Source organism: Acomys minous (genome assembly GCF_964271855.1).
Source record: "Acomys minous genome assembly, chromosome: 20".
In the NCBI taxonomy this organism is placed as follows: domain Eukaryota; kingdom Metazoa; phylum Chordata; class Mammalia; order Rodentia; family Muridae; genus Acomys; species Acomys minous.
The window spans coordinates 10427385-10447243 of record NC_140502.1 but is presented as its reverse complement, the minus strand read 5'-3'; the positions used below and the strand labels follow the sequence as shown (position 1 = coordinate 10447243).

The 19859-nt window shown below is 54.4% G+C and overlaps 1 protein-coding gene across 4 annotated transcripts; it reads left to right on the top strand.

Moving 5' to 3' along the window:
- The first annotated feature begins 254 nt into the window (after window positions 1-254).
- Window positions 255-19605, top strand: SHISA7 (shisa family member 7). Of its 4 annotated transcripts, XM_084771652.1 has the most exons (6): window positions 6309-7202; window positions 7716-8437; window positions 10538-10692; window positions 13190-13240; window positions 14000-14149; window positions 14650-19605. In XM_084771652.1, exons 2-6 carry the CDS (start codon window positions 7758-7760, stop codon window positions 15285-15287), a joined length of 1674 nt encoding a protein of 557 aa, XP_084627778.1. In that variant the 5' UTR covers window positions 6309-7202; window positions 7716-7757; the 3' UTR covers window positions 15288-19605. The 4 variants fall into 4 exon arrangements, with proteins under 4 accessions (XP_084627775.1, XP_084627776.1, XP_084627778.1 ...); XM_084771649.1 differs by lacking the exons at window positions 6309-7202; window positions 13190-13240 and adding an exon at window positions 255-417; XM_084771650.1 differs by lacking the exons at window positions 6309-7202; window positions 13190-13240 and adding an exon at window positions 2113-2249.
- Window positions 19606-19859: the final 254 nt, after the last annotated feature.

Genomic DNA, 19859 nt, shown 5'->3' with positions numbered 1-19859 from the left:
AAAGAATGTCACAACTGGGACCCCCGTCTCAGAGAATAAACATTGATGTGACTGAGGACCGAACCATTATTGGTTTTGGGGGACATCACAGGGGCTACAGGGGTCTGTGGGTGGAAGAAAGTGGGGTCTCCTGCAAGTGGGGTGGGGGAGGCGCCTCTTCTGAGTTCCAAGCCGGCGCGAGACACAGGCGAGGGCTGGCAGCGGCCACATCTGCACTGGGGCCGGTGCGCATCTGCACAAGACGGAGCTGCCGGCCAGGGTCCCCCGCCACGCTGCTTGCCGCCCCCACCCCCACCAGCGCGCGCGCGCGCGCGCCCAGCCCCGCTGGCTGGCAGACACGCTCTCGCGCTGCCTCCCCTGGCTGGCCCCCACGCTGCCACCCCCGATTCCCTGAGGGTCCCGCATCCGGAAAGTGAGGTGAGCGCATCTGCACCTGGTGAGGAGGGTTAAACTGAGGCACGGGGGGTGGGGTGGGCGGAGGAGTGGGGAAGAAGGGACAAGTGTGTGAATGGATGGATAGCTGGGATGGTTAGTTTCTGCTCAGTGGTCCGTACTAGCTAGCCTAAGACGCAGAATTCTGCAGCCCCTAGGATATCAGAGTGTTGAAACTCTACAGACGCCCCTCCACCTCCACCGCGTCAAACCCTCACCCGAGATTCGCAGCCTCCTTCCCCAGCCTGGGGGCCCTTGAAAGCATCCTGTGTCCTCCTGAGATGCAAGGACCGGTCCGACCCCATTGACAATCAGACTCACCCTACCACCACCGCGGATCCTGACAGCCCAGCCCCCTCCCCAAAGGCCTGGCAACCAGCCACCTAGCCCGGTACACCCTCCCCTCCCAGCCATCCTCTGGAGCCCCTTGGGACACGGGTGTCGGAGCCCCGGCCCCCGCCTTCCGGATCCAGGTGTCCCCTCCGCACACCCAGCCCGAAGCCTGCGTCTCGAGGCCGCGCTCGCGTCGCCATGGCAACGGGAGTCTATTTTGCGCCGGGAACACACAGCTCCCTCCGCAGCGCCCCCCACCCACCCTGCTTAAGAGTGGGGGGTCTCAAAAGGCAGGGGTCAGCACAGTGATGAGGATCAGACACTTAGAAGGGGCAGAAGCCCGGGACAGACATGCAGAGATTGAGAGCCCCTGACAGAGGAACTGGGTGTGGAGATTTACAGACCTAGGCGGGGGAGGCTGAGGATGGAGGCCCCAGACAGAGATTCGGGACAGAGGCCTCCCTAGACAGACGCGGAGATGCAGAGGAACAGAAACAGGGATCCGACGACAGAGCTGGCTTAGAAAGAGAGAAAACAGGCGGCTGGCTGGAGGCAGGGGTCCTGACAAGAGGATGGACAGAGTCTCTAGGCAGAGACCCTAGACACAGCGCTGCATGTGATCTATCCATTCACTCTCTCCCTGGCAGGAATTTGAGGGCTCTTTGCGGTATCGGGTAGCCAGGGCCAGCTCCTCCCCTCTCCCTCTGCTTCTTCTACAGGTCCCCCCCACCCCATCTTATGCCTGCTTTCCGCATTCCTACCTCAGAAGTGCCTTTATAACCCCCGAAGGGTTCCTAGGAACCCCTCCCACGCGCTCTCTAACCCCTTACCTACCACCTCTGCATCTGCCACCTGCAGACCCCACTCAGGCCATTTTAGAGGCTCTGGTCCTTCATTGCTTGTGCCCTCCCCAACTCTGGGTCTCACTTCTCCTACTCCCTCCTCCCCGCGCCCCCCCCCCACTCCACCCCCCTTCCCCCACCAGGGCCTCTGTTTCTCCGGGTCTCCCACTCTTTCTCTGTCTACTTCCCATCACTACCCGTCCTTCCGGTACCACCTTCTGTGGGTTTCTATCTCTTCCCTGGCTGGCTGGCTCTGTATCCCTGTTTGCTTCTGTGTTCCCTTCTTCCCGGATCCTGTTCCTCTGTTCTCTTCTCGACTCCCAGGCACCCTCACCACGCCTCCCCCCCCCCCACCCACCTGCTGCTGTTTCCCGCAAGGACCCCTCAGGAGACGCTCAGATCCACGCAGCCCAGCCCACTTCTGCCATCCTAGCCAAGATTCTGCACCCCACCCCACCCCATCCCACCCCCGGCAGGAGTGGGATAGGACTTTGTTGAGGGCTCCCTTTCTCTGTACCCCGTGTCTCTCAAGTCCTGAGCTGGATTTGAGAAGCAAGCAAGGTGCACTGGAAGGAAGAGCCGGGGGTTTTGGGGCCTCCCTTCCCACCCATCCCCTCTGGCTGTGGAGGAGGACGTTGCCTTGTGAGTGAGAACTAGAGGTTGGGGGCGGAATAGGGCTGAGGGCGGAGTAGGGGATGGGCGGGGACGGGGGCGGGGCAGGAGTGCTCACAAGCCAGTTGCAGATTCTGCACAGCTGGGCCAGAGTGTGCTTGCACCTATAGGGCTGCATGACAGAGCTAAGAAGATGGAGTGTGGGTGCCTGCCTGGCCGCCCCGCCCCGGGGTAGGAGACTAGTCTGGGGATATAACGCTTCTAGTGTGCCTAGACTTCTGAGTCTCGGACGCTAACGTTAGGTTAAAATGTGTACAAATGTTTGCGTGTCCATGTAGAGTGATGCGTGTGTGTGCACGCACGCACACACTCACTCACACACATGCTGACACCTAGTGTCCTGTGGTCTGTCTGTGTCATGTATCGGTTCTCTTGTGAGTCTAGGCAGTCTTGTGTGAGGGACACAGAGACCCGGGTCCCCTTGCCTCCAGTGTCTGCGCGCTGGCTGCTGCATCTGCAGATGGCTGTCCTCTGTCAACTCACCGCCTTTGAGCAAGCGAGACAGCTGCCTTCCGCCCCATCAGCCCAGATGGCTCCATTCTTCCAGCCAGATTCCCATTGTACGTGCCAGCGCTCAGAGAATGGAGGGACCTATCCGGCTGTGTCTGCCACCCTCAGAAGAGCTGGGGCTCTAGGTGTCTTGCCCCCCATTCTCTGTGTGTAGGATAAAGCCATCTAGACTTAGTGCCTTGAGACCCAGGTTCAAAAAGTCGATTTGCCAGTGCTATGAACCAAAGCTCGCCGCCCATCTCCTGTTTCCTTATTTTCAGTTAGAATTTCTAGCTTGAGAAGGCGCCATGGAACTTCTGGGTCATCACCCATCACTGTCAGGGTTGCTTCAAATTCTCCTTCAACTCGAAACTTCACAGGGCCATTTGCCACTGTTAGATTTGTTAGCTGTGGGGGGAGATCTGTCGTTACAAGGCTAGGTCTAAGAATCTGATCAAGCTGGCAAAGTGTGGCTTGTTTCTCAGTGTAGCCACAGAGTCTGTGCACTGTGGGGTTTAGGCAACCAATAGGACCTGTTAGAATTTTACTCTCACCTGAAGGTTGGGGAGCTATGGGTAACCAATTCTCCTACTTGTTCCAACATTTTCCAAGATGTAAATGTCTTCCTGAGCATTCACATGGTGCCAGATACTGGCTCTGAGTGCTGGGGAAGAGGCAGCAAGGATGTAGCTCGAATCATCCGCCTTCACCGGGCATCCCAGTCCAAGCAGGAAAGGTGCACAGGCAAGGCAGCGTGTGCATCCTGTGGCAAACGCACAAGAGCTTCCGAAGGCATCCCGCAGGATGGGGAGCCCCAGTGGGTCAAGGGCTGCTTTGGAGCTTGCTGAGATTATAGGAGAGTTGGCGTTGAATGGGGAGGGGCTGCCAAGCTGAGATCTGCCAAGCAAGGCAGCAGCCAGGGCTAAGGGAAGGAAAATAGAGAGTTCTCAGGCATGACCCTGGAAAGGCCTAGATCAGTGGTTCTCAACCTGTGGGTCTCGACCCCAGTGGGTCTCCTAAGACCATCAGAAAGCACAGATGTGCTTATAAAATTACAGTCAGGAACCAGCAACAGAAATAATTTTACGGTTTGGGGAGGGGTGGGGCACCACAACATGAGGAACTGTGGTAAAGGGTCACAGCTTTGGGAAGGTTGAGAACCACTGGCCTAGAGGAAAAGATGAGGATGGACACTCCAGGTAGAACGACAGAGTGACTCAAGTGAGGCAAGAAGCCAAGACTTGGTCTAAACAGGGAAGCTATTGATGTTGTCTGCGCATTTTTTTTGTTTGTTTGCTTGCTTGCCTGTAGTTTTTAAAGACAGGGTCTCACCAGGCATGATGGCACATATCTTTAATCCCAGCACTCAGGAGGCAGAGGCAACTGGATCTTTTTGAGTTCGAGGCCAGCCTGGTCTACAAGTGAGTCCAGGACAGCCAAGGCTACACAGAGAAACCCTGTCTCGAAAAACCAAAATAAATAAATAAACAAACAAGTAAATAAAGACTGAAGACAGGGTCTCACGTGGACAGGATTAAGATTGACCTTGCTATGTGGCTAAGAAGGACTTTGAACTCTTGTCGCTCTTGCCTCTGCCTTCCAACTGCTGCGATGGGAACGCGTTTGGTCCCAGCACTTGGGAGAAGAAGCAACCAGATCTCTAGGACATGAAGCCAACCTGGTCTACTCCAGGCCAGCCAAAACAGTGAGACACTGTCCTAAAAATGAACAAACAAACAAGCAAATTTTAAAAAAAATGTGGTACCACACACATCAAATGTCGGGCATATTCCTTACATTGTGTGATGATCTCTGCTATCTAGTTCCAGACCATTCTATTTTAATTATGTACATACGCACGTACGTGTATGGGTATGGATCCCACGCAGGGGTCAGCGGACAACTTTTGGGAGTCAGTTTTTCACCTTCTACCACCTGGAGCCCAGGCGGTCCAATCAAGGTTGTCAAGCTCAGCAGCAAGCACCGTTACCCACTGAGCCATCTTGCCTGCTCTAGTTCCAGAGCATTCTCGTCGCTCCAAAAGGAAGCTCTCTGTGTATGAAGCCATCACTTCTGCCCCCTTTCCTTCCAGTTACAAGATATAAGCAATAAATAGGATTTTTGTTTACGTGGCTTTGACTGTTGTGGAAATTTCATATATGTGCGATCATATACTGTGTGATGTTTTATGCCTGGCTTCTTTTGCTTAGGACAATGTCCTGAAGATTCATCTATGTTGTAGCACATGTAGTGTCAGTGTGACTCCTCTTCAAGGCTGAGTAATAGTCTACCGTATGGATGCGCCACGTTTGTTCATCCATTCATCTGTTTCCCAACACCTGCGTCATTTCTGCTTGTCGTCTGTTATGCACAGAGATACTGTGGACTTTCATGCATGCTTTTTTTTTGGTAGTCATATGTATTTAGATTTGGGGAAGGGGTTGAACACAAGGGATGGGATTGCTGGTTCCTATGGTAATTTACAATTAATTTGTGTGTAGAATTTGGGATTAAACCTGCAGCCCCAAGCATGCTATGCAAGAGCTCTACCTCTGAGCTCCACGGTCTGCTAAGATGGCTGGGCTGGCCTTGAACTCACTATGTGCTTGGGCAGGTCTTGAGCCTGTCATCTTCCTGTCTCAGCAATCCCAAGCAGACAGGAGGACATACCAGGGCTACCACATCTGACTGTTCAGTGGTTTGTTTGTTGGTTGGTTGGTTGGTTTGTTTTTAAATGAGTCATCAAACTCTTCAGCTGTGTGAGCCAAGCCACTTTCAAGGTATCCAATGTGAGAGCGCCCAGTAAGCAGCAAAATAGTCTAGGCTGGAGTTCAGGAAAGAGGTCCAACCTAGGGCAGCCTTAGTGACATAATGAGTTTGAGGCCAGCACACGTTCCATGGGCTTTGTTACAATAAAACCAAGCAAAAAATAAAGGAGAAGGGAGGAGGAGAGGGGAGAGGAGGGGGTGGAAGGAAGGAAAGGGGGGGGAGAAGAGGGAGGAAGGGAAGAAGAGAGAGAGGGAGGGTGGAGAAAGACAGACAGAGAAATGGGGGGGGAGGAGAAGAAGGCAGGAAGGGAGGGAGAGAGGAAGGGAGGGAGAGAGGAAGGGAGGGAGAGAGGGAAAGAATGCATCCATACATCTGTAATCCCAACACCTGGGAAGCTGAGGCAGATCAATCAATTGATTAGAAACTAACCTGGGCTACATAATGAGCTACAGGCCAGCCTGGGTTACAGAATGAGACTCTTGTTAGAAAGAAAAAAAACAAACAAACAAACAAACTGAGACTCCATGTTATAAGAGGTGGAGCCAAATGTTGGGGAACCCCAGCACCCAAAAGCCATCTCTCTACCTCAGCTTTCTAGCACTTGGGTTGACAATGACTACACACACACACACACACACACACACACACACACACACACACACACACACTGGACAGAACAAATTATAATGATGTTTACTTAACTACATCCCAACGCCTTCTCCTTCTTCTTCTGCTGGGTTAGTCAGTTCCCTGGGGCTCTGTCCCTTCCCAGTGTTCCTCCTCAGCAGTCTGAAGCACGGGGTGACATTTCTGTCTAACAGCTCCCTCTGCTCTCTGGAAGGTCAACCCCAGGCCCACAGGAACCTATGAGCTTATTCAAGGCTGCATTCCTGAGGCTCCTGACAGCCCAGGGAGGGTGGTCAGGAACCTCAGGCATGGATTCCTGGGCTGTTCCCATAAGGAGTCCCGGTCCCTGGGTGCTGGGTGCAGCCTTTGATCTAAGCCTGGGGCAGCTGTCTCCCTGGGCCTTGTTATGATGCTATTGGAAAAGAAGGGGGGGCCTCTGCCTGCATCCCCAGCTCTGGACTGCTTACTCCTGTCTGGTGGCAGGGCCCTGCTCTCCTGCTCTCCTGGCTCCCTACCAAGCTGTCTCTCCACCTCCACAGCTTCTCCTGCCCACTCTGGCCTGTTCCTGACCTGCCTGGGCCGTTGCCATGGACACAGCTAGAAGACTTGCCTTTCTGACCCACCTCCCCAGTCCCATTTCTCATCTCATCACCCCCACATCAAATATGTTCCTTCCAAAACTGTGGACAGCAGTGACACCTCAGCATATTAAACCGGCTACACGCATGTGTGTGTGCACACGTGCATGAAAGAGATAGGGCATGTTCGGAGAATTGAAAACCAAATAGCCGTAAGCTATTTAGTTGGTTCCTAACTATACTGTGTGCCCACATTATCACTGGCTGTCCTGGAACTCAAGACAGAGCCCAGATTGGCTTCAAACTTCAGACAATCCTCCTGCCTCCACCTCCAGAGTGCTGGGGTTACAGGCATGTGTCACCATTCCTGGCTTTTTTTTTTTTTTTTAAACGAGAACCAGGAGGCATCTTAGGTTGTCACACATGCGCATCACCTGCATGTCGGTCAGCTGTTCTACAGGTACATAAGACAAAAATGTTTGATGGATGCCCACATCATGTTGACAGCAGGGCACTACCTTTGTGGTTTAGCTCTCAACTAATTCGTATCTCTCTCTCTCTCTCTCTCTCTCTCTCTCTCTCTCTCTCTCTCTCTCTCTCTCTCTCTCTCTCTCTCCTCCTATCTCCTCTACTACCCTGCGGGTCTCACACCCCAAATCTCTTCCTTACTCCTCTTTTCTTTCCTCTTCTTCCTTCTTTCTCTCCTCTTTCCCTCCCTCCTTTCTTCCCCTCCTTCCTGGGATCCGCGGGTCTCTGGCTGCGGCTCACCCGGCTCCCACACATCTTCAACTCCCCCCTCCGCTTTCTGCTTTCACACCTTCCTCTCTGTCAAGTCCTCCCTTTGTTATAACTTCTGCACCCCACCCCTACCCCTTCTTCGGTCCCCGCCGACCCTTTCTTTTCCCCCTCCCCTCCCCCCTCCGCTGAGGCTCCTCTCGTCGCTCCCTTTGCCTTTCCCCTCCCACCCCTGCAGTTCGGCCTCCGGGATCCGCAGTCTGGCGTCCCGGTGCGCACCATGCCAGCCCTGCTGCTGCTCGGGACCGTCGTGCTGTTGGCCTCCGCCGCGGGCCCGGCGGGGGCGCGCCCATCCAACGAGACGAGCGCAGTGGCCCCAGGCCCGCTGCCCGCGCTACTCGCGCACCTGAGGCGCCTGACCGGGGCTCTCGCGGGCGGAGGGAGCGCTGCGGGTACCGGCGCCAATGCCACCAAGACCAGCGCCGCGGGTGGCGCGGGCGCAGCGGCACGGGCGCCTCCCCCGGCCGAGCTCTGCCACGGCTACTACGATGTTATGGGCCAGTACGACGCCACTTTCAACTGCAGCACGGGCTCCTACCGCTTCTGCTGCGGCACCTGCCACTACCGTTTCTGCTGCGAGCACCGCCACATGCGCCTGGCGCAGGCCTCCTGCTCTAACTATGACACCCCACGCTGGGCCACCACGCCCCCGCCGCTGGCCGGAGGCGCCGGGGGCGCTGGGGGTGCGGGTGGGGGACCAGGACCAGGCCAGGCAGGGTGGCTGGAAGGGGGCCGGGCTGGGGGTGCTGGGGGACGTGGGGGCGAGGGTCCAGGGGGCAGCACAGCCTATGTGGTGTGCGGAGTCATCAGCTTCGCCCTGGCAGTGGGAGTCGGTGCCAAAGTGGCCTTCAGCAAGGCGTCGCGTGCGCCCAGGGCGCACCGGGAGATCAACGTGCCCAGGTAAGTGTGCGCTGCGGCTGGAGGGACAGGAAGGTGCCAGGAGCCAGTGTACTGCGTGGCGCAAAAAATCTGATGGAGGCGGTACCCTGATGCTGGGACGTGGAGCAACTGATTAAGGGGCAGGGCTTATGCAATGAGAAGTCCAGGAACACGCTTGAGGGTGTGGCCTGGACAATATAGGTGACTTGATCGGGGCGGGGCCCTGTAGTGGAAGGTGGAACTGTTGGGGCGTGGCTACGTGATGTGTGGGAACTAACTGGAGCCGGAGAACAGAAGCGACCTAAGGTCCAGGCTGTAGAGAAGAACTGGGATGGAAGAGCTCATTCATTCAACCAACATTTTTTCTTCTTTTCTCTTCTTCTTCTTCTTCTTCTTCTTCTTCTTCTTCTTCTTCTTCCTCCTCCTCCTCCTCCTCCTCCTCCTCCTCTTCCTCTTCTTCTTTTGGTTTTTTGAGACAGGGTTTCTCTGTGTAGCCTTGGCTGTCCTGGACTCACTTTGTAGACTAGGCTGGCCTCAAACTCACAGTGCTCTGCCTGCCTCTGCCTCCCTAGTGCTGGGACTAAAGGCGAGCGCCACCACCGCCCAGCTAACAAACATTTCTTAAACACTTTGCGTGCCAGGAGCTAGGGATACAGAGGGGAACAAAAATCCTGCCTTTCTGGACAAGCCTGTCTCCTAAACCCAAGTATTCTGCCTGAGATCTATGTGCTGCTGGGCACTGTTTCTTAACCTCCATGCCTCGGTTTCCTCGCATAGGCAATAGCGCTAAGACAGATCGCTGTGAGTTCGAGGCCAGCCTGGTCTACAAAGCGAGTCCAGGACAGCCAAGGATACACAGAGAAACCCTGTCTCGAAAAACAAAAACAAACAAATAAACAAAAGATCTACTGAGCTGATTCATGTCCTAGCTGATCAAGTGTTCATCAAATATTTGTGGTGGACCCAGCAAGCCCATAAGCAGCAGGACTATAGACACTGAGAACTGCTGGGAAGAAAACAAACCAACGCAAGCAGCACTGGTTTAGTTGACATCAATCAGAAAGAGTCTGTCTGAGTGAGACCCTGGATGAAATAAGAGGCAGGTCCAGGCAGGTAGCTGTGTGGACGTCATTCCAGGCAGAGGGAACAGGCATATCAGTTCGGTGGGGGTGGGGGTGGGGGTTGTCTGAGGAGGATCAGGCAGGGGCCGCCTTTCTTCTGTGTACTATGAAGAGCCACCAGAGGTGGATATAGAGGGCAGTGCCAAGCCTTGAGGCTGTGTGTGTGTGAGGGCAGAGGAGAGACAAGGGCTGCAGTTGCAGGCCAGGAGACAGCAGCTGTGATTTCCAGGAGGGAGAGGTGCTGAGCAGCGAGCTGACTGGCGATGATGTCTTGTGGAGATCAGCTCTGAGGGATTACAAGGAGGAAAACGGCCCAAAAGGTTTGAGGTCTGCCCAAGTGAACGAGTGGGACTTTTTTTTTTTTTTTGGTTTTGGTTTTTTGAGACAGGGTCTCTCTGCGTAGACTTGCTTTGTAGTCCAGGCTGGCCTCGAACTCACAGCGATCCACCTGCCTCTGCGTCCCGAGTGCTGGGATTAAAGGCTTGCAACCAGGAAGGCTGCCCGAGGAACAGTGAGGAACAGCAATAAGGTCTTAGCTCATGGTGAGGCAAGGCCACACAGGAGGCTACAGAGGGACCGTGGAAGGGGTTCTTGAAGGAACATGTTAAGCAGGAAATGTGGCCTAGAAAGGTTGACAGTAGAAGCTGCATAGTCGGGCTGGAGAGATGGCTCAGAGGTTAAGGGCACTGACTGCTCTTCCAGAGGTCATGAGTTCAATTCCCAGCAACCACATGATGGCTCACAGGCATCTAAAATGTGATCTGGTGCCCTCTTCTGGCCTGCAGGTGTATGTGCAGGCAGAACACTGTGTACATAATAATAAATAAATAAATCTTTAAAAAAAAAAAAAAGAAGCTGCATAGTCAAAGACAGAACACATCGCTCTGCAGGGCAGATTCACTAAAGAGGATAAGGAGAGGTAAAGGGACCTGGGCTTTTCCCCATCTGCCTTGGCACCCCCCATTCCCTGACTGCGTATCCATTCATCTGCCGTTTTCAGAGCTCTGGTGGACATCCTGAGGCATCAAGCAGGACCCACAACCCGCCCAGACCGGGCCCGAAGCAGTTCTCTGACCCCAGGGCTAGGAGGCCCAGATAGCATGCCCCCCAGGACACCCAAGAACCTTTATAACACCATGAAGCCCTCCAACCTTGGTGAGTACAAGTGACAGATGCCTTGGCTCTGTCCTCATCCCTGTGGCTCTGTCCTCCCCATGTCTCTCTCACACACACACACACACACACACACACACACACACACACACACACACACATACCTTCATGCCCTGGTCCCACTCATCTCCAACCGTCAGCTGTGAATTTTTTATTTCATCCTTCAACATCCATCCTGTTCATCCTGAGAGAAATCCCAGAGGCCATGGCGAGCAGGAAAAGTTCTGCTCCTATTTGAGCCAGGAAGTAGGGGAGGGTGGAGGGAGTGGCTTTTCGCAGAGAGAGGACTAACTTCAGCTACAGGAACTCTGGAAGGCTGGAGCAGAGCTTATGAGGCTCCCAGACCTGAGACCACGGACAGCTTGGAGTGCTAAACGTCAGGCTTAGCTCGGGTGCTCTGCTCTGAAGTCAGTTGGGAAACCATCGGGGTGTTTTGAGCAGAGGGAAGACAGGCTTTGAGTGGAAGACAGATAGATGTTGAAGCACACAGTTGTAATCCCATAATTCTGAGTGAAGGCTTGAGGCAGGAAGATCAAGAGTTGGAGCTCAGGGCTTGGAGAGATGGCTCAGCAGTTGAGAGCACTGGCTGCTCTTCCAGAGGACCCGAGTTCAATTCCCAGCACCCACATGGCAGCTCACAACTATCTGTAACTCCAGTTCCAGGGGATCTGACACACCCTCTCACACAGACACACATGCAGGCAAAACATCATTGTATGTATATGTATGTGTATATATATATATATATATCCTGGATTAAATAGCAAATAGCAAGATTCTGTCTCAGAAAACCAAGGGGATACTAGGCAGTGGTGCCGCACACCTTTAATCCCAACACTCAGGAGGCAGAGGGAGGCGGGTCTAGGGGGGGGTTAAAACCAGCCAACACACAACGAGACCCTGTGAAGAAACAAAACAAAGCAAAACAAAAACAAACAAACAAACAAACTATGTTCTGGCATCTGTAACCCGTGTTAATGGAAGAGATGGGAGGCAAGACGTTCAGGAGACTGGGGGTATAGAAGAGAGATCGGGGTGGAGGACGCTGATTTTCAAAAGTAAAAATGAAGGGACATTCAAACTAGGTCTTTGTGGGGGGTTGCCTTGGTTTTTGCTTTTCTTTTATTTTTGTTTGTTTGTTTGTTGTTGTTACAGATAAGGTCTCATGTTGTCCAGGCTGAACTTGAACCCCACTTCCTACATTTTCTTTCTTTCTTTTTTTTTTTTAAGCTTTATTTATTATGTATACAGTGGCTCTGACCTGCAGGCCAGAAGAGGGTGTCAGATCAGATGGTTGTGAGCCACCATGTGGTTGCTGGGAATTGAACTCAGGACCTCTCGAAGAGCAGTCAGTGCTCTTAACCTCTGAGCCATCTCTCCAGCCGCTTCCTACATTTACAAGTGCTAGGGATTACAGACTTGTGTTGCAGCATCGGGCTCACTCTTTCTTTTTTCTTTCTTTCTTTCTTTTTTTTTTGTTTGTTTTTCTTTTTTCTTTATTTCTTTTTTTGTTTTTTGTTTTTTGTTTTTTGTTTTTTCGAGACAAGGTTTCACTGTGTAGCCTTGGCTGTCTTGGACTCACTTTGTAGACCAGGCTGGCCTCAAACTCACAGCAATCCACCTGCCTCTGCCTCCCCAGTGCTGGGATTAAAGGCATCTGCCACCATGCCTGGCTTGTTTGTTTTTCGACACAGGGTTTCTCTGTCCTGAAACTCACCCTATAGATCAGGTTGGCCTCGAACTCAGACATTTGCCTGCCTCAGTCTCCTAAATGCTGGGATTAAAGGCATGGGCGACTATGGGCATGCCTTTTTTTTTTTCTAACACAGGGTCTCACACTGTGCCCCAGGCTACCCTGGAATTCCTGTAGCTTGGGCTGGCCTTGAATCCATGGCAGTTCTCCTGCCTCAGCCTCCCATGTGCTGGGGTTGCAGGCATGAGCCGCTCACTGTGTGAAGCCTCAAACTAGATCTTGAGGGAGGTTTCATTCTTTAGACAAAGAGGGAAAGGAAGAGATTCAAGGCATTGAGACGAGCATTTGCCATGTGGCAAGCCTCAGCCACCACCACCCCACTTTTCCTGTAGGGGGTGGTGAACCACGGAGTGCTGGAGGGAGGGGCAGCCACGGTGGGTCTTGCCATGTTAATGTGGACTGGGAAGATGGAAAATAGACATATTTGGTGACTCAGAGGGAGGGTGTGAGGCAAGGCAGAGCTGATTAGAGGAGCCATCAGGCCTGAGTGGTGAGAGAGACAGAGGTGGTATAAAGACCACCAAACTTCCGGTCTGAGTATTGGGGTGAGTGTAGAAGGACATTTCATTCCACCACCACCCTCCATGATTCTGAGCCCCGTCCGGCCCAAATGAGGGGGGCGGGGGTTGTACTGAACTGAGAGCCAGAAGTGATACACTTCCGGGCAGGAGTGCTGGCTGGAACGGCGATGACAGTGATGTGTCACCTCCCTTCTCGGTCCCTCAGATAACCTGCACTACAACGTCAACAGCCCCAAGCACCGTGCTGCCACACTGGGTACGCAGAGGGCCGAGGCGCCCTGGGAGTCGGGGGTCCTTCAAGCCCCACTGTGGGCAGCCCCAGCCTGGTGCTGGGTGGAGCCCCAGTAAGAGCCCCCGCCCCCGCCGTGAGCCGGTGCTCGCGTGTTGGCTGGCCACCAAGGCAGCTGCAGTGTCCTCGAGAGGACACCGGAAGTGACGAATCTCCTTCCTGTCAAGTTTTGGGAAGATGCGTGGAATGCATCCCCAGCTGGGGCCAGAATTCATTCAGTGGGTGCTGACAAATGCCAGCGGTCCCCAACCTGGACTGTGATTTCATCCTCGACCACAACTCTGTCCACTGCGGTGGAAAAGGAAGGGGGCTCCTAAAGGTTGACGCTTTAGCAGGCTAGAACCCCGGATCCTCACCTCCCAAGCCCTAGACCTCTCTGAAGGAGGATAGCTGGAGCCTGAAATCTTAGATCCCAAGTAACATGGTTAGAGCATGCAACCCTGGGTCTTAAGAAAGGCGAGCTAGGATCTTCTCCCCAGTGGCTGTGGGCTGGGGTCTGAAATCCTAGGTAGGTCTAAGGGAGGAGGGTTGGGGCATGGACTCTCGGGGGGTCTGAGGGAGGAGGGCAAAGATGGGCTGGACCCTGGGTGTCAGGGAGGAAGTGGTATCTGAGAGAGGGATGGGATCTGGACCATTTTTGGGGGCTTGAGGGAGAGGGGGGTAGGGTCCGGACTCCTGGGTCTGAGGGAGGAGGGCTGCGCTGACTGGGTCTTCCTCCTACCGCAGACTGGCGTGCCATGCCACCACCCAGCCCCTCCCTGCACTACTCCACGCTGTCCTGCTCTCGATCCTTCCATAACCTCTCTCATCTTCCCCCATCCTATGAGGCTGCTGTGAAATCAGAACTGAATCGATACTCCTCCCTCAAGAGACTGGGTGAGCCTGGGGACGGGGACCTTAGCCAATGCCGCGCGGGACCTTAGCCAATGCCACGCCCCCCCCCCCCCACGCCAGCTTTCATCCAATAGCCTGCACAGCAGTGGGGGTGCGGGTGGGAGCAGAAGGTTCCAGTCTTTTTTCCTACTGGCTTTTTTCCTAGTTGGTTCCATATTACCCGAGATATTTTGGGTTTGGGTCAAGTTTTCATTCATTTGTACTTAGTCTTGTTGTTCTCGGACAGAGTCTCGCCTTGTAATCCACATTGTCCTAGAGCTCATTAGGTAGCCCAGGCTGACCCCAAACCCACGGGTGACCCTCCTGTTTCAGTGTCCCTATCACTGAGATCGCAAGGGTGAACCACCATGCCCTGCGTAGCTTGGTGACTCTTGTGGACCAAACTTTAAGACCTCCTGGGAGCAGCTTGGGGGTTGGATAAGGAGGCTAGCGGAGGAAGGTTCTGGGTGGTCAAGGGATCTTTCTGGTTTTTTCTTCTCCAGCTGAGAAAGATCTGGATGAAGCCTACCTGAAGCGCAGGCATCTAGAGATGCCTCGTGGGACGCTGCCCTTGCACGCACTCCGGCGGCCTGGCACAGGAGGTGGCTACCGCATGGATGCCTGGGGTGGTCCCGAGGAGCTGGGCCTGGCCCCAGCCCCCAACCCCCGCCGGGTTATGTCCCAGGAGCACCTGCTGGGTGATGGCCGAGCTTCCCGCTATGAGTTCACGTTGCCTCGAGCCCGTCTGGTGTCTCAGGAACACCTGCTGCTGTCCTCACCGGATGCCCTCCGGCAGAGTCGAGAGCACCTGCTGTCACCCCCTCGGAGTCCTGCACTGCCCCCGGATCCCACCACGCGGGCCAGCCTGGCTGCCTCACACTCCAACCTGCTGCTGGGGCCTGGGGGGCCCCCGACACCACTGCATGGGTTGCCTCCATCGGGCCTGCATGCCCACCATCACCATGCCCTACACGGTTCTCCTCAGCCAGCCTGGATGTCTGATGCGGGTGGGGGTGGCGGCACACTGGCCCGTAGGCCACCCTTCCAGCGTCAGGGCACCCTGGAGCAGTTGCAGTTCATTCCTGGCCACCACCTGCCCCAGCACCTGCGCACTGCCAGTAAGAATGAAGTGACTGTCTGAGGCCAGGGGTGGAGCGCTGGGGGTCTGTGGCGTCTGAGGCCCCCTCCTCCCAGGCCAGAGCTCCATTACAGGCTCATAGGTACACACCAAGGCTCTGAGACCAGATGGGCCCTTGGGCCGGAGACCACGCCTCTTTTTGGGATGTCACAGCGGATGAGATCTCTCCTAATTTGTCACTGTTTGACCCAAGGCCTCCTTCCCATGATGTCATCCCAGAGGAAGAGGCCTGTACATGAGGTCATCGCTAGCAAATACGTCCGTGTTCTATGATGTCGTTGCAGGGACTAAACCTCCTTCCTATGAGGTCACCACAGAGGAAGAGGCCTGCCCACTAGGTCATCACTGGGGGCTGTGTCCATTTTGCATGACATCACCGCAGAGACTCCTTTCCTGTGATGTCACCACAGACAATGCCTTGTCCCATCCCCATCATCCCTAGAAACAAAGATTTCTTCCTACAGTGTCACCACAGAGACGAGGCTCACACTTCTTGAGACCTCGTGACATTGTGCTGAGCGCCAAGGCCTCTTCCAATTGTCATCACAGGAAAAATGTTTCTCTGCCATGGAGAAGATGCCTCCGTTTCATGACGCCATCGCTACAGACAAAGCCATTTTCCTGGGACACGTTGCAGGTGACCATGTGCTGCTAATCGTGTCCTCACTAAAGATTAGGCCTCCTTTCCCCAGTGTTGTCACAGGAGTCTGCCTCCCTCCTGTGATGCCATCACCAGAATAGGTGCCTTGCCCTATGGCGCCATCACAGGGACCGTGCCTCTTCGTGTGATTGCATTACCAGAAATGACCACCTGTTCCTGGGACCTCTCCAGGATGAGGCCCTTCTGGGGTGGGGATGTGACCACCAGGTTATCACCCACTTGGAAATGACACCAGGAGACACCTCTGTCGCTGTGCCATGTCATGAGAAAGTTGTGTGTGTGTCCAGCCCAAGGCCACCTGGGGAGGTGCCAGAGAACATAGCCTGTCCTGAGATGTAATACGAGGGATGCTGAGACAGTGATCTGTATGTAGGAAGCCGGTGATGACACCCGCCACTGCGTGGACACCATCATAGAGCATTTCCTTCTCAGAGGTGGTCCCCGCTGTAAATGACCAGTAGTAGTGATTGTGTCATCACAGTCCCTACCGTGCTCCCCTATAACTAGGCTCCATGGCTTCTTCCCACGACCCCATGGATATGGCCAACAGGATGTCTACTAGCCCCTCTACAGGAAGGTTGGGCCTGTGCAGTGAGTCCTTGGGGATGGTACCCATGGATGAGCTTCAGCTCCAAGGATGAGGCTGCTAAAATCCTGGGACTCGTAGGTGTAGGTGGGGCCAAGGGCTGCCATCACTTCTTTCTGCCATTATCTAAAGACATCAGTTGTGCCAACAGAGTCCCCATCTGTATCGGAGGGGGGAGGGTTGGGGTATATGTGCTGCTGGCCTTGTCAATGACATCATCAATCCCCACCCAGTGTCCTCCTTTCACGATAGCTCAGCAGTTGGGATCCAGCGTTACCCATGTCATTTCCCAGGATTCCGTTAAGACTCACCTCAGCAACCATATCATCATCTTCCAGGAATTATCACCGCTAATGGTGTCATCATTGTCTCCCTCAAGATTCTTCACAGCCGTGGTGTCATCATCTCCCACAGCCCACACAACATGTTGTCTCACCACCTCCCATGATCTACAGCGACATGTTGGCGTGGTGTGTCAGGATCCACCACACGTGTGTTCTCATCACATCCCAGCATCCTTTGCAACAAGTTCACCTCGTCATCCCCCATCCCAGCCATGCTATCTTCATCATATCCCAGCAATCACCACACCCATGCTGTCCTCGTCCTCTCTCCCAGGATCCACCAGAACCACGCTGTCTTCGTCTCTCAGGACCACTACTGCTACCCTGGTGTCCTCGTCTTCCAGGCTGTGCCATGACCGATGATGTCCTTACCTTCCAAAAATCCATTACACCTCATGGTGGCACTCTCTACCAGGACTTGTTAGGGCTGAAAATGCCAGTGTTTCTTACATTTCCTCATCACTGCATTGTCACCTCCCAGGACCCACTTTAATCATGTCTTCATGTCTCAGTAGCCACCGCGGCTATGACATCGACACCTCATAACATCCACTCCAGTTGTGCTGTCCTTGGATTCATGCAACCATGATTCATCACACCCCAGGATCCATCCAATGGTGTCAACGATTATCGTATACAAGCATCCGCGAGAGAGCCATGATGTTATCACTTCCCAGGACCCACTTTAAACATGTCCTATCACCATTCGTCAGGATTTACCGTAACCATGGCGCCATCACCTCCAAGCAGCCATACTAGCTGGTGGTTATCTTTATCCCCCGCCCCCGCCCCCCCCCTCCCGAGGACCCACACTAACCCCGTGTCTCTGTGACCTTGGATCCCTGAGATCCAGTGATACCATTATTCCTGGAGTCTACCATAACCATGGTTGTCATCACATCCCTGGATCCATGACAACAGATAACGCCATCATTTTCCCCCAGCGTTCACTTCAGCCATGGTGCCGCCGTCACCTCCCAGAATCCACGTCAACCCGTGTCACCAATCACCCAGGATCTATAACAATGTGTTGTCATCTTCCAGGACCCGTGGCAGTCAGGTGCCATCTGCCAGGACCCACCATGCTGTTGGCAGGCTGTATTTTCAACTGGCCTCTGGGGTCTCATGGCATTTACACTTCCTCCCTTCAGGGGAACCAGCACAACAGGCCATTTTTTTCATTCGCTCCAGTGGACCAGGGCGGAGCCAGCTGTCTCCTTCCGGTGATGCCCCCTCCCCCACCCCGGCCCTTCCTGTTTATGCCACTGCCTCACTCCTGATCTGATAGAGATACCCGGATCAGCTTCACCTACAGACTTGGCCTTGGCCAGCCTCCTTGCGCCCCACTGGTGAGTGCATCCAAACTCTTCTTGCATTGCCGCTGTCCCTCGCCCAGCCATCTGATCGGTGACAGGGTCAACCCAGTGATCTCTCCAGAGCAGCAGCAGAGGTGTTGGGGGCAGGGGGGTGGGGGGGAAGGCTTCCCAGCCCTTGGATGGCCTCACTGCCCTACCCCACTCAGACCCTGTTACTTGGACTCCACCGGGATTAGAACTCGCTAGCTTGGGCCACGCTCTCCGTTAGAGTACCTTGGCCTGTGGGAAGACACCACAGCTGATAAACCACTTGCCAGCCTGTTCCTAGGGTGGGTATACCTGAGAGCAGTGCCCGCCCACACCCCACCCCTGCTACCTTCACCTAGAAAGGCCGAGGGTGCTCCTTCACCCCTTTCCCAGGGGGGCTTCAGGGAGTCCATGACACCCAGTGCACAATCTGACCCCACCACACCCACTTCTCTGTACATATAGCCATGTTTCAGGGGGGCGGCCGTTCCCCACTCTTAAAAGGGCTACATGCCCCCCTCCCAGCCCCCCAAGGCAAGGAGCAGGGGGCTCTTCTCCCTCCTCTGGGCCGCCCTCTCCCTTCTACGCCTCCCTCCCTGACCAAATAATGGCCTCCTTCACTTCTTGCCAAGAGCCTCGATGAGATAGATGGTGCCGGGCTCTCGCCGTGCTGAGGAAAAGTAAGAGGTGACCACCGATCCTCCGAAACTCCAGCGCCAGGTTTTCAGTCTCCCAGCTAAGGCTCCATGAGTTGTTCCCTGCCCATTTAGGGGCTCCCTTCAGCAAGCCTAACACTCCCATGGAACACATAGCTTTCCTCAGCCCTCAGCGCTGGAGGGTTCCAGAGGCTTTCTGCTTTTGTTTGTCCCATTCTCTCCCTCCACCGCAGTCTGGATTCCCTCCTGGAATCTGCCCCTCCCCCCAGCCCACCACCCTCTAGTCACCTGCCTAACCCTGGAGCCTTGACCCTCTTATCTCAATAAAGCCATAGTGGGGAGAGGTCTTGGGGGGGGGCGCACTCGCAGGCCCTGTTCTGCTGACACCGCCCCCCCCCATCACCACGATGCTTCCAGACCTGGGACATGGCCTTCTGAGTCTTCCCCCCCCAAAAACCTCCGGCTCCCCCAAATAAACACACAAACACACATGGGCAGGGTGTGCACTGCCATGCAGGAAGGCATCCCCCCTTCTGGTTGGGGGGGCTGCAGAGGGGGTGTCAGAGGACCCTCCACACCTCTGAATGCCATTCTTACTCCCCTCTCGACGCTTCCTTCCTGTGCTGGACCCACCTTCTACTTCCTGGTGAGGACAGCGAGAAGAGCTGGCACTTGGTTGGGGGTGGGTGGGGTTTGTTTTTGTTTTGGAATAAACAGCTGTTTTTCCTGATCTTCAGTCTCAAGAGTTCTTTCTCTCCCGTTCATTGGGAAATTGGGGGACCCCCACCCCTCTCTCTGTGTGTCATGGAGCACAGGTCCTCTGGCCAAAGGCATCTTGTCTGGGGAGGAACTTCTAAAGATGGTTCCAGAAAGCTCAGAGATACCCCTTGCCTCAGAACCCATGAAGCTGAGGCATCAGAGAAGAAGCAAGTTACTGTGCTTTTTAGTTTTTGGTTTTGTTTTGCCTCTTTGTAAGATTTTTTGT

Coding starts and splice junctions, on each gene's coding strand:
- SHISA7 (XM_084771652.1), top strand. CDS start 7,758: ATGCCAGCCCTGCTGCTGCTCGGGACCGTCGTGCTGTTGGCCTCCGCC. Junction 8,438..10,537: donor CGGGAGATCAACGTGCCCAG/GTAAGTGTGCGC, acceptor TGCCGTTTTCAG/AGCTCTGGTGGACATCCTGA. Junction 13,241..13,999: donor GCACCGTGCTGCCACACTGG/GTACGCAGAGGG, acceptor CTCCTACCGCAG/ACTGGCGTGCCATGCCACCA.